This window comes from Megalops cyprinoides, chromosome 7 (assembly GCF_013368585.1).
Source record: "Megalops cyprinoides isolate fMegCyp1 chromosome 7, fMegCyp1.pri, whole genome shotgun sequence".
Lineage (NCBI taxonomy): Eukaryota > Metazoa > Chordata > Actinopteri > Elopiformes > Megalopidae > Megalops > Megalops cyprinoides.
The window spans coordinates 23,220,013-23,232,838 of NC_050589.1; the positions used below are offsets into that span (position 1 = coordinate 23,220,013).

The window sequence follows — 12,826 nt, forward strand, 5'->3', positions numbered from 1 at the left end:
TCCCATAAATTTTATTTCAAGAGATTCAAGATTCAAGAGATTTTATTGCCATAGTGCACAGGTACAGGACTGTACAGTTACACTGGAATTTTTGTGCGTTGCTCACTGAGTCAGCTTTTTATAAGAAAACAGGCAAAGAAAGGCAATTAAAAAGAGCAGCATAAGAAATAAGTAATAATAATTAGCGATAATAATAATAATAATAATAATTCTTGTAATTATTCCCATAAATTTTATTTCACACATCACATTCGTCATTTAATTACTTAGTAGACGCCCGCATTCTGGAAATGCACCATCCCATACGTTACACGTTACGTTATCCATGTGTGCATCCAGTTTTTGTTTTGTTGCTTTTTTCCGGAGATAAAATGCACGCCTGTGAATACGTCACAAATTCAAAAAATAAGTTTAATATAAGAACTTGAAGCAATGAATGTAAGAGGCAGGGAAAATCGTTTCCTCTTCAAATTACACTAAAACAGATAATGTGATTGATGCCACAGGCTAATTGTAATGTGCTTCTCTGTAATCTGTGTGGATGACGATTTCTGCAAAATTCGCAGGAATACCATCCATTCATTTGTACAAAATAACACAGGCTGTAATCTAAATGGGCTATGGTTTCCACAAAATTAAGCCCTTGAGTAAGTCTTCTATTAACAGTTTGCACTGAATCTTACATTTGGGAATTGATTGAGAATTTAAAAAGCATTTGATGACATATCTACAAGTAATTTATGCGATCCAAATGCATCCTCAGTACTATATGTGCTGTACATCCACAAAATCAGGTCTAGTGAGACTCATATTCTAATCCTGTTTTTAGTTTTTTTTTTCCAGAAAGTCATCTTAATTAAGATATTCAAGTGTTTTTTTCCAGTGTTATGTGTAAACATATTTGCTGTATTAAACTGTATGTAATTGCTCTCATTTTGAACACAGCAGAGACTGGCTTGAACCATGTGACATCAGAGTGGTATCTGTGTTATAGGCTACATATTTGTAGCTTTGTACTGTCTTAACATGATACTTTAAAATTGATACTGTATGTAGATGAAATACACTCCTCAATGTAATAAAACATTTTTATCAATATTATTGGCATGATGATGTAACTTGATCCTGCTCTTTGAATTACACTGCAAAAATGAATGTACAAATTAATAATAACAATAAGACGACAAACAGGAAGAAAAAATATTATTAATTTAGGTTTAGCTTCATCCCTTTTTTCAAATTTGTCAGAGACCAGGTTCCACTGTAGGAATTTCTGAAAATTATTATTATTATTATTATTATTATTATTATTAGTAGTAGTAGTAGTAGCTGTGTCGTAGTAATACTGCTAGGCCTAGGTAACATGTGACAATATATGCCTATGTAATTCCTCTCAATGTCATTGTTTGCCATTCGATATTTTACATAAACTATTTCATAGGAAGAGGAGTCCAGTGATTAGTGTTAACTACGTTTTACGTCTAACGTAGGCCTACACTAATTTCAATTTTAAACACCTGGACGTGCGTGCTTTTGAATAACTGAATATGTCCGGTTTTAATTCAATCTTTCCAATACATGCAATATTCCATTTCTAAATTCTTCGTGATTTCATGTTTTAAGGTGCATCAACGGGTTTTGTCAGACTACCGTATACCTGCCGACCCAGGACCATCCTATTCTCCCATTTTTGTACCGCAGCTGTTTCGTGTAAAAGGTGTAGACTGATCCAAGATCAAAGCTTGGGGGCAGAATCTACCCACATATTGAGGACAGGCCGTGTAGGCTGGGTCCACACAACTCCCCACCTCCGTTGTAATAAACAGGAGGTATCGACCGAAAACGTGCTATTTTATTGGACAGGCCTACGTGTCGTTGCTAGGGGCGTGGAATGAATGTGTAAAATTGGAGCTGAAACGGGGATGTCGCTCATTGACTACCTTTAAATTTCAAAGGACTGAGGAAACCGGTCCTTGTGGCGTTCCAGTTTAGACAGATGTTGAGGTTATCACGCCTGAAAAATCCTGTTGCGGTCTGGATGCATAATTAAATCAGCATGCCTGGTGTGCACTAGCTAGCGACGCTTTTTGAACCGAGTGACACAGCTAGATGGCTATGTTTTATATTGTATCGTTACAGCTAGCTTGCTAGCTGCTGAAATGAGAAGAGAGGGGCAATGCTGATTGTTTTTTAGCTTTACTCTGAATGAGTGTTTATTTTATTTGTAGCCTAACAATGGAATCAAAACGAAATGCCGAGAAAATGAACAATTGCGGTTAGCCAGCTTACGGACTGTTGCTCACTACTGTTTTGTGTTGCCTGGATTTGATTTTCCACCGGTTAGCCAGCTAGCTAGCAGCGTTACATTGATGGCTAGCGAGCTAGCTATATACTGTAAACTGTAAGTATTGTCCTGTTTCCGAATGACAAAAGGCAATTTAGCCAATTAGCTACCTCGTTAGAAAGCTAGAAGTAACAGACTTGTTTGCAAGATATCTATATAATGAATGACGGAGGCACTAATATCAGTGATTTTACCCGCTAGCCAATTGGCTTGATAGTTAAATATAGCTAACTGGCTCGCTAGTTAGCTTCTAGATAACTTGAAATAGCTGGGCCAGCTAGCCACAGCTTATACATTGGTATTTAGCTACCTAACGTATTAACAGAAGCTCGCGCCGCCTTGGCATGTAATATCATTTAGTTAGCTAGCTTAACGTTACGAAGTAGCTAGCTATCTTCATAGTAATAAGACCGTTTGTTTTAGGTGTAACGTTAGCGTGGTTGACACCCTTCGATTGCACATTACCGGCTGATGTTGTTGGCACAAATATTTATTCGTATATTATATGTTACAGGTGGAATGTTTTACATGGCTATCTAACGAGCTATCAATCTGCGCAAGAGCTTAGCCACAGAATTAAAAACGGATAATATAACATCCTTTTCCAGTCTCGAAATGTTAGCTAGCTTGCTGCTACTGCTGTCCTGCTTTGTTGATTAGTATGTCATAATTTTACAAGGGAAAATTGATACATCTTTGTTTTGTTGCTGTTTAGATTTGGTGTGATGAAAACGCTCCAGTGATACCTTGTGTTGGTGAACTGCGTCAGCGGGCGGACGGTGCAGGTACTCGGTTGCTGCGGTTCTCTGAACAACCATGGTAAAAACATTCTGGGAACGTTAGTGATACATATTGAAATTATCCGCAAAAAATGGAATCGTCGGGTGAATCCAATCCCGATCCCCCGCTGGGATATAAATATCAATCTGTTCCCAATTCAGAATGTGAACTTAACGTTAATGTTTATGAGACCATCAGTGACAGCAATGTCAATAACATGGACCCTTCAGAGGTGTTGAGAGGGGGAAGTGACCCTAGTGCGTATCCTCCATCGAATTATCAGAGAATTGTGCGTCAAAGGTTTATCAGGAGAAGTTTGTGGTTTTCTGACTCCGACGAGCAAGCCTTCGAAGCACCAGAATGTGACAACCGAAGCAAAATCAAAAATATTAACCTGCGTACAATTGTAGACAGGACATTGGGCACTCGTGGTGGCTTGCAAGAGGGCTCTAGCACCGAGAGTCAAGGTGGACAAAAAGACAGCGCAACGGAAAGCGTTAGCGCCGACGAAGACAAGGAAAGAGTCGACCAGAAATACAGTGCTGCATCTACCGAGAGCGCAAAAAATACTGGCAGAGCAGCGAGCGATGAGAACGAAGAGGAGGCCGAGATGAAAGCTGTATCCACATCACCTGGTGGAAGATTTCTCAAGTTTGATATTGAACTTGGAAGGGGTTCTTTCAAGACGGTTTACAAGGGTCTGGACACGGAGACCTGGGTCGAGGTTGCATGGTGTGAACTTCAGGTAATGATTTTCATGTGATTATATCTGGCTGTATTTCATCTTGTGATTGCTATGATATTGACCGTGTCTATAAACTGCATGAGTGTGTAGTTTTGGGGTTTGTTCATTGGTGACAGAGCTGAAAGACAAGGGCAAGGTGCGATGGAATTGATAGATGTGTCCTCAACCATGCATTGTTTTGGCCCTACTAAAGGAGGATGGTATAGGAAAAGAAAGGAACCACAAGGTTCACAAGAATGTTCCATCAAGCATTCTTATCTTGTTGAGACTCAGCAGCCATAATGAATGGTTCTACACATTTTTATAAATGTAATAAATTTGAATGTAGGTCAAGCTGTGTGCAGTGCTCAGAATTATGCAGTCACGACACAAAGCGTACTGATGTACCATGTCTGTATACTGCTTATTTTCACATTGCCTAAACTACAAATTTCAATGATGTATTGGAGGTAATTGAAAACTCAGACTAGTAATATCAAGAAAACATGTTAAAATAACTTGAAAATAACTTGTTTGCTGATTTGACATATTAAGAGGCATGGACAGGGATGTCTGTTTGCATGTGGTCTTCTGTTGTCAGTATAGACACTTATATCACTGTCCAGGTAATCCTGATAGCCTTGTTTGTCATTCTTTCTGTGGATCATGACATATTTTGTAATCAAGTGGCCATTGAATTGCAAATGTAGTTTCCTATGGCTACAAAATCGGAGAGTGTTTCTTTGTGCTTTCAAACAATAGCATGGGTAAGCAGAGGGATTGCTGTGTAATTAATAGTTTATTGAGAGATAAACAGTGCAGGTTTACTTTTATTGTACTTTTTGCTTCATACTTGTTGGGAGAGGGCTGGTTGTTACGGTCCACAACTCAAGTAGAATTTGCAAGACTGCATACAACACCTTAATGTGTGACGGATGATGGATGAATGCCTGCTTCAGATGAAAGAAAATATATGATATTGGCTGTTTATAAATATCGCATGTGTAGTGCATGGCAGCCCTAAAAATAAAACCCTTTTATCCCTGTCCTGAAGCAAGTAACCCAGACATACTGTGTAAGTCTGTCTAGAACTTCTTCGCATATCCTGTTTTCACACAGACAAGTAAACAGGCACACAAGGGACATCACATAATCTCCTTTCTCCTACTGTTTATGAAAGGAATTGAGTAAAGAGCAAAGTAGCTTCCATTCCAGACATGGGTACAGAAATGTATCATACTATTATACAGCAAATTACTAAGATGTCAAATAAGGCGTCCCTTATGCTAATCCTCCTTTGGTCGTTGATATCTCATAAAGACTGTTGAATGATGTGTTTATTGGAGTCTAATAGTCTCACACCTTAGTCTGACACAAAATGCTGGTTGTTTTCAGCTGGAATAGCCTGTACTTGGCCATGGGATAATGTAATAATAGCCCCTTTTCCAATATTGGAACTGGAATGAGACAGAACTAGAACAAGGGTTTTTTTTTTCAGAGAACAAACTGTATAGTAGAATTTATGGTTAAGGAAAGGGAGAGGGAAGTGGTTCAGAAACAGCTCTGAAACTGTCAAAAGAATGTATGTTGGGTTTTAGTGATTTGGGAAACTGCTTTGAGTAATTCGGTTTATTGGTCATGTTGGGTTTAGAAATATTTCTTCCTCACACATCAGCCATACACACTTAGGAATTTATTCTGCAATTTGCACAGCTGCTACAAAACATTTGCAAACAGTATGCACAGGGGTCTGCCTCTTAGAGGAGATCAGTGGTCTAACGCTGTGAGGCCTGATTGGGCAATGTGCAGACTGCTTCTGCTCAGGAGTCTGTCATCAAATGGTCCTCCAACACAGGCTCGGCGCCAGGAGAAAATACAGAGGGGTGCAGCTGCAATCCACACGGGTGCACAAAAAGTCATAAATGCTCTGCAGACATCAGGACATAAGGAGACAACTGGGGGTGCACTGAGGTCTGTCTGGGGGTGCAGTGCACCCCCGTACAGCCCCATAGCGCCGGGCCTGCTCCAATAGTAAGCAGCTGAGGACAGCCAGTGCCCGCTGAGGGCAGGTAATGCAAAGTGACAGTGAATGGATCTGCAGTGCTGTTGGACCCAAAAAGACATCCTCATACACAGCAGAATTAGACAGAAGAAATATGAGCTCCTTCAGCACCTCAATCATCTGGTATAACTACAGAGGACAGATTATTGCTTCAAATACAAAGCCCATAGTCTGAGGTGCTGAAAACCAAAGATAGGATAGGAATTGTCTATAGGAGTTGTCAGTGTAACGTCTGTAGTCTTCTGTTGAATGTTGTGTATATAATTATATAATATAAAATTCTGTTTATATATGTATATAATTTGTGAGGGGGGGGGGGACAGGTTAACAGAAACAAAAGCTATTAGAAATATTGTTTGGTTTTCTGCTCTACTTCGTGTTTACCAAATTTAGGGGATTCCTGGGCACAGTCAGAGAAGTCCAGTGATATTTTAGCATGTTTTATTGCCTTGCCTGGTTCCTAGACATTTTCAGCTTAAGTATGTAGCATGAATTCACTTAACCTTTAACTTTACCTGTACTGCAAAGAAGTAGCATGTAGATGTTATGTTCATATCAACTGCACTTGAGAGCTCTCAAGATGTTATCAGATAATCTGATTTTTTTCTGCTCACTTTCTGCTGGACTGTTAACAAACATTAGTCTATTGGACTAAATTTGTTTTTAGGTCCAAATTTCCATTAGATGTCATCGGCTGCCTGTATTGTCACTTACAGTACCATTCCTTAAGCTTCCCTGGTCGCTCCACTGCTTGCCAAATCTTTTTTTGTTCATTTTCTGCTTAAATACAGAAAAACAGAAGACTGTTGTGTAACTGTGGAAGGGGGTGGTCCACCAACTCTAATTCTATGACCTATCACTGCTCATAGATCATTTTAGAAAGGTACGCAGAAGGCTACTAACACAGTGAGGTAGTTGGTGGCTGAACCTTTTGGTTACGTACTTTGTTGGGACAGTTTAGCTGTTTTGTCTGCCTGCATTGCTCTAACAGGTCCTCCCACAGAGTATGCACAAAAAAGGGAAAAACAGTTCAGAAAAGCAGCTTTCCTTCCTTTTTGAAGGGACAAGCACAAAGATGCATTTAATAACCAATAATTTCAAGACCAAGCACTTAGTGAAACAAATACGACAGCACTGTTGTGTGTACTGCTTGTATGTAGGCTACCTCCAATTGTTTTAGTGGTACCCCCCTCTCTAATATTCATATATAAAAATGGTACCCCACGTATTTCTTATTTATTATTTCTTATTTAGTGATGCCCATTGAGTGCCCAGCATTCTGCATGTGGCATCTTGGCATGACAGATCCTACTGTTTCCTGTTCATGTCCAACTACCCTCTTATGTTGACTGGCCAGGTTCGGGCAATCCCCATCTTGGGAGTGATTGGCTTGATATGTTAAAGACTTAAGGAGACCACATATTTAGACATGCACATAAAGTCTTAATATTGTGCTTCCAATGCATTGATCAATGGTACAACACCCACTTTTTCATAGCATCAATTATTTATAAGGAGTCTCACGGGTTTAAGAATGAATGTTTAATGTACTGCAATGTTTCAAGTATTGATGAGCATTAAAATGTGTTATGTCACCACAAATTGAAATATAGAATATCGCTTCTAGAATGTGTTATAAAAGTCTAATTGTTTTCACCTGCAGTTATAGCCCTTGGCAGAAAATGGATAACCTATGTCTTATCCTTAAACTGAGAATACTTGTTTTAATGTTTAGTCTGAACATCCAAAAAAGTATTGTGAAACCATTTATTAGGGAGAGTTTCTGGGTGACTGTAAACATGTTTAAACGCTTACTGAAAATTCTTTCTCCTCCTGTTTTTTTCTTCATTCAAAACAATCTTATCAATCTGAAGTTCTTCTAAACACCAGAGATATGCAAGTCTTTCCCACCAGTTTGATGTTTTCCATTTCCTTGTCCTTTTGACACGACTAAATCATAACCAGTTTGAGATATGGGGTAATACTGCAATACACATATTTAATGTAGAAAAAGACAAATTGTGTTTATGTCTGGTGTTCACTTGAGTTCTTATGCCAGTCTCTGTCGATTAGAAACATGAATAATCAGGGTTTGTGATGTTTTAGGCATGATCCACATTTTACTTTTTCAGGCTGCTACCACATTGCAAATTTATGTGGCAAGATACTGTAATAATTATTCACAGTTCATTCAGTGTAGAATCTGCATTGAGAAATCTACACCTGTTTGATGTTTTTTTCCTGAGTTTTCCATGAGTTTTTTCCTTTTTTTATTTTTTTTTTTACAAGGCCATACACTAAGTGAATGGTGCATGATTGACAGCTAAATTAGACATAGTTTGAAACCTCAGTGTTTTTTTAAGCGTAAAATGGTAAACATCATTTTGCAACGACTCAATGACTGTAAATGAGGGAAAACATTGTCTTGTGTAGTCTATAAACAGATGTATAAAAGCTTAAGTCGTTTGTTGTTAGTCCACATAAAGCTCTACAGGATCTAAATGTATCTTCAAGTACATCCCTATGATCAAACACTTTCTAATTCAAATATATTTATATTTGAAAAAACCCTTAAATTCTTAATGTGGCCCATATGTGGCATGAATATGTGCTTTAAGGTAAGCTACTAATGATTATGTCTGTATTTCAGATGTTTTGTCAAAATAAGAAAACCTTGGGCACTGAGGTTTTAAGGCTTTCTATTTTGTGGCATTGCATTAAAGTATAGTATTATATGTTAGTTCATTGATCTGTTACCGCATTGTTGTGTGTCCTGTTGATCAGGTATAGCAGGTATTGCACCACGGCCTGTCCCATTGATCACATGTAGCAGATTTAGCGCTGAAGCCTGTCACATTGAATAGGGATTGCTCTGACACCTGGCCCATTAATCAGGTGTGGTGGTGGTAGGTGGTGCAGATTTGCCTATTAGTCAGCGCTGTGGCTTGGCCTATTGATCAGCTAACCATGGCACAAGTATTGCACCATAGCCTCAGCCAAAGTCTGCAGTATAATATATAGCCGATATCATTGTAAACTTCAGCTATCCCTTTCTATTTTAAAAAATTGTACATCTAAATTACAGTAGTAATTTTCTGTATCTTTACTGTGTTATTGTCTGTGCAGTTTAGCATTTCTGAAAATCAAATGCCTGTTGGTGTGTAGTGGTAGCTGTGTGCCCAAAAACATGGGAATTCTACCTTGCCAGCAAATGTCATTACATGAACAATATGTGCAACTCCTTAATATGGACGTTTTTATTGTTGGGGGGTTAGGTTAGGACAGAACTACCGTCTCAGGACCACGCGTTTAATTGAGTGTGTCCTTTCCCAGAGCTGCATATTACCTGATGTAAAGAACGCCATGTCCTCCCTCTGCAACCTCTTATAGTGTGCTGCAGGCTAAGCTGCTCGCGAAATCTGTAGATGTTTGTTATGGCCATGCCTATTTGTTGGGCCAACACTTGGTGTTGAGTGCAGGGGGCTGTTTTGAGAGCGTTTTCCCCTTCAGTGGGAAGGAGAGGAAGGGGAAAGGGTGCCTGTGTGTGTGTCTGTGATTTTCCACTGTTCGCATGCAGGAGTCCTAGCAGCATCACGTGGATTCTATGCCTGGAAGTGCTAATCCGGCACTGCTTTTCTAAACTATCACATTGTCTCTGTGCTAAAGCAGATGGCACACGTTTTGGGATTCTAATCCGTCCGGAAATGCTCTTCTAGGCTTTCCTCTATACTGGCATGAACGGATGTTCGTATTTCCTTAAGAGCACTTGGTTTCTTGAGCAGAGGACTGTTTTGTGTATGTTTCATACTAGGCTTTTGGATTTTGTGGATTTCCTGACCATAGGGTCAAAACAAGGGGAGATTCAAGCATAGGCCTACATCCCCTCGCAGCTTCAATTCAGTGTTAGGTGTGTCAGTCAAACCAATTCCCAATTTTAGATTGAATAAGCCGAAATCAAAGTGAAAACAGCTGGCTATGGTACTTTGGGAACTGATTGGAAATGCTGCTCTTCTTAAGCACGTTCAGTACTTTAATATATAGGTCTACGTTACAAGAAAGTAAGAGTATATATAGCATATGGTTTACAAAGAGCTCATTTTGCTTTTCAGAAATGTTAGTATCCACCGTTTAGTTATCGGACAAAGAGATCACCTTTCTGTGGGCGTCAGTCTGATTAAATCGAATTCCATTTTGGCATGAGCCACATATTTTCTTTCTGGCTGGCACATACATTTGTACTGTTGAAGTTTATCAAGGAAGTATGCGAGCCTCCTAAAATTCAAATTTGAAGCTGATTACACTGTCCTCGTTGGCAAGAATCCTGTGTGGATGCAGTTTTTTTTTTTTCATTTATAGATATATAAACGGAGCCCTCCCTCTTCTTCCAAAGGTAAATTAAGAACTATAAAGTGTTTTTAGCATGGACAGTATGTGACACATGTGAGCCCTGATACCACAGGGCTCTGGCCTATCACCGTCCGTGCTGTCCATTCATTCCATTGCTGTCAGTTACACAGAGACACCATCATGTATCAAACTCCGCTTGACACTGCTGCTGTACTCTTGCTAATCCTTTCATCACCATGACATGGTATAAATTTACACTCTGCCCTTCATGAAGTACAACAGCAAACTATACAGCCACCCAAATTTTGTACTTCCGGCAACACCATGATAACGTAACTCTCAAGCTATCCAGGAAGTAACATGTTAAGGAAGGTTGCAGCAGTGGAATTCTCTTCGAGAGCAGAGGGAATGTGATGGTAGCTTGTTGGGTAGCTCAGAGTATTCCAAATATGTTTGCAAGTATGTCCTTCAGGGAGAGAATGAAATGTGACAACAAAACAGGATAGTTGTCTAATAATTTTACCAGCATTCTTCACAGCTTAGGTAGGGTTGAAACGATCAGTTTCAGTTTTACATTTTCTTTAAATACCATGCAACTTTCTCACAGAATTTGCATTAGTTGCTCTTACAAATGACAGTTGAAGTTTACGGAGCTTCAGGCTAATGTAGCATGGTCCTTGTAGTGTTGCCACTTGCTCAGGGTGGGAGTTGCCAAATTGCCCTCTAAAAGTCATTTTTTTTGGTTGACACAAGTCATTAAGGGTTAGCCTGGAGGTAAAGTTAAGTATGCATGTTTCCTTCATTTCAGGGGAACTCTGTTATATTCAAAATCTAAAATGCATATTCATTTTTGGGTTTGTAGTAAAGCATAAATTAAATGCTTGAATGCAAAAGTCTGTAGTGCTCATCTCAAAATTGGCAGCAGTGGCCGCATGTGTAGTCTGTTGCGCAATCTTAAGGCTGTATTAAAGGTCTAAGCTCCAAATCCTGTTGTTAATAGGCTAGGTCACTTCTCAGGTGTTAAATATTAAATGTACAATTTTCATCATTATGGTGCCTAGCTTCAAATTGTAGTGATTTTCCAAATCATTTCTCTGTAACAGCGAGTTTCAAAAAGTCACACTGGCCTGGCCAGGCAAAGAGGCCTGTCTGGGCAAGCAGTCCTGGATGAAATGCCCTCGTGGCGCTGGGCCCATCTACAGCCAGGCTGTGTGTGTCAGTCACTCTGCCGAGGAGACTGAAGGGAAGCACTCTCGCTTTGTGTGAGAGATCACACCCACGCATCTGCCTGCTGCTCCTCCAACTGCCTCATTAATATATTGATTCAATAGAAAGGGGAATCTGGTCCCCGAAGGACTCTCATTTCTGATGTGAAATTTGATTACTCCGCGTATATTGGGAGGAGGAACTGCAAATGCTGCCTTTCCTTCATGCAAGGTGCATTATATGTATGTAGAACTGGTGTTGGACTCCCAGCTCCTGTTCTTTGATCTTGGTAAGAGTACAGGACATGTGAGTTTGTGTGTGTTTAGTGAGCCCGCTGAGAGAACTCTTCAGATCACTGAGGTGGAAAAACAAAGACGTGCAAGTGGGTCACCAGTCACAAATGAGCGGGCAGCGGGAACCAGCATGAGGGAAGGATTTCCTCACAGGGGAAGGTGCACTGATGTGTGCTTGTGTGTCTGCATATGCAAGCACAAGCAGTCCATAACTTCCAACTCTAGCAGCCTACCTGCTCAATTCTGACATTTCTGTTAGAGTTAAGACTGAAACGATATAGCTGTTGACTGTCCCATGTACCCTTGGATCTTTACTGACACATGATACAGTGTACTTCTTACTTCTGTGCTTGACTGATGTTGTGGACTGCAGTGGTATGTTATATTCATTGAATACAGCAATGAAACTGTTGCATGTGCTTCGGTAGGTTTTGTGAATCCAACAGTCAGCCACCCTCTGCCTTGCATAATGGTTCCTGTAGAGAGGCTTGGCATTTGTAGTGACGCAGAGGAGGCCCGCCTGTCGTGGGTCTTTTCGGCATCTTCATTTCAGACGTCAGCTGATGAACCTAAGCCGTTAATCACTGGCTCTCTCCTCAGCTCAGACGTTCCTGAGATAATGCTACTGTAGGCAGAAGAGTAACATGCTCAGGGTGGTGCTCTGCCTGGTTTGTGAAAATGTTCTTCACACGTGAAAGTCTTAACATGTCATCAGAAACATGACAGCATGTCTATATATGGAGGGAGGCAACAGTTGACCTCAGAGCACATAGTCATCTGATTGGATCAGAATGCCAAAATCTCAAATATGTGGAATTCAGGTGATCCCGAAGTGTACTGTCTTTACTCTGTTTGTATAATGTCATATATTAAAAATGCAGACATAATACAAAAATACAAACAAAACAATTTGACATATAATAAAAAGTTGCATCGTTTGTAACGGACAGCATTTAATCAAGAAAATAAAAGTTGCTGATGTAGGGTGTAATCAAGCTACCAGGACATATTTCACAACATTAAACAATCAGAAGTGCATGGGGCGCCTGTACTGAAATATTTTGTTGCAC

General features: G+C 39.8%; 1 protein-coding gene across 4 annotated transcripts in view; it reads left to right on the plus strand.

Moving 5' to 3' along the window:
• The first annotated feature begins 1,949 nt into the window (after positions 1–1,949).
• Positions 1,950–12,826, plus strand: part of LOC118780625 (serine/threonine-protein kinase WNK2-like) — a 50,616-nt gene continuing 39,739 nt past the window's right edge. For all 4 annotated transcript variants that reach the window (XM_036533226.1, XM_036533227.1, XM_036533228.1 and 1 more), the window contains exons 1-2: positions 1,950–2,401; positions 3,060–3,869. In XM_036533226.1, coding sequence (XP_036389119.1) covers positions 3,216–3,869 — 654 coding nt within the window. In that variant the 5' untranslated portion in view covers positions 1,950–2,401; positions 3,060–3,215. The remainder of the gene's footprint in view (positions 2,402–3,059; positions 3,870–12,826) is intronic.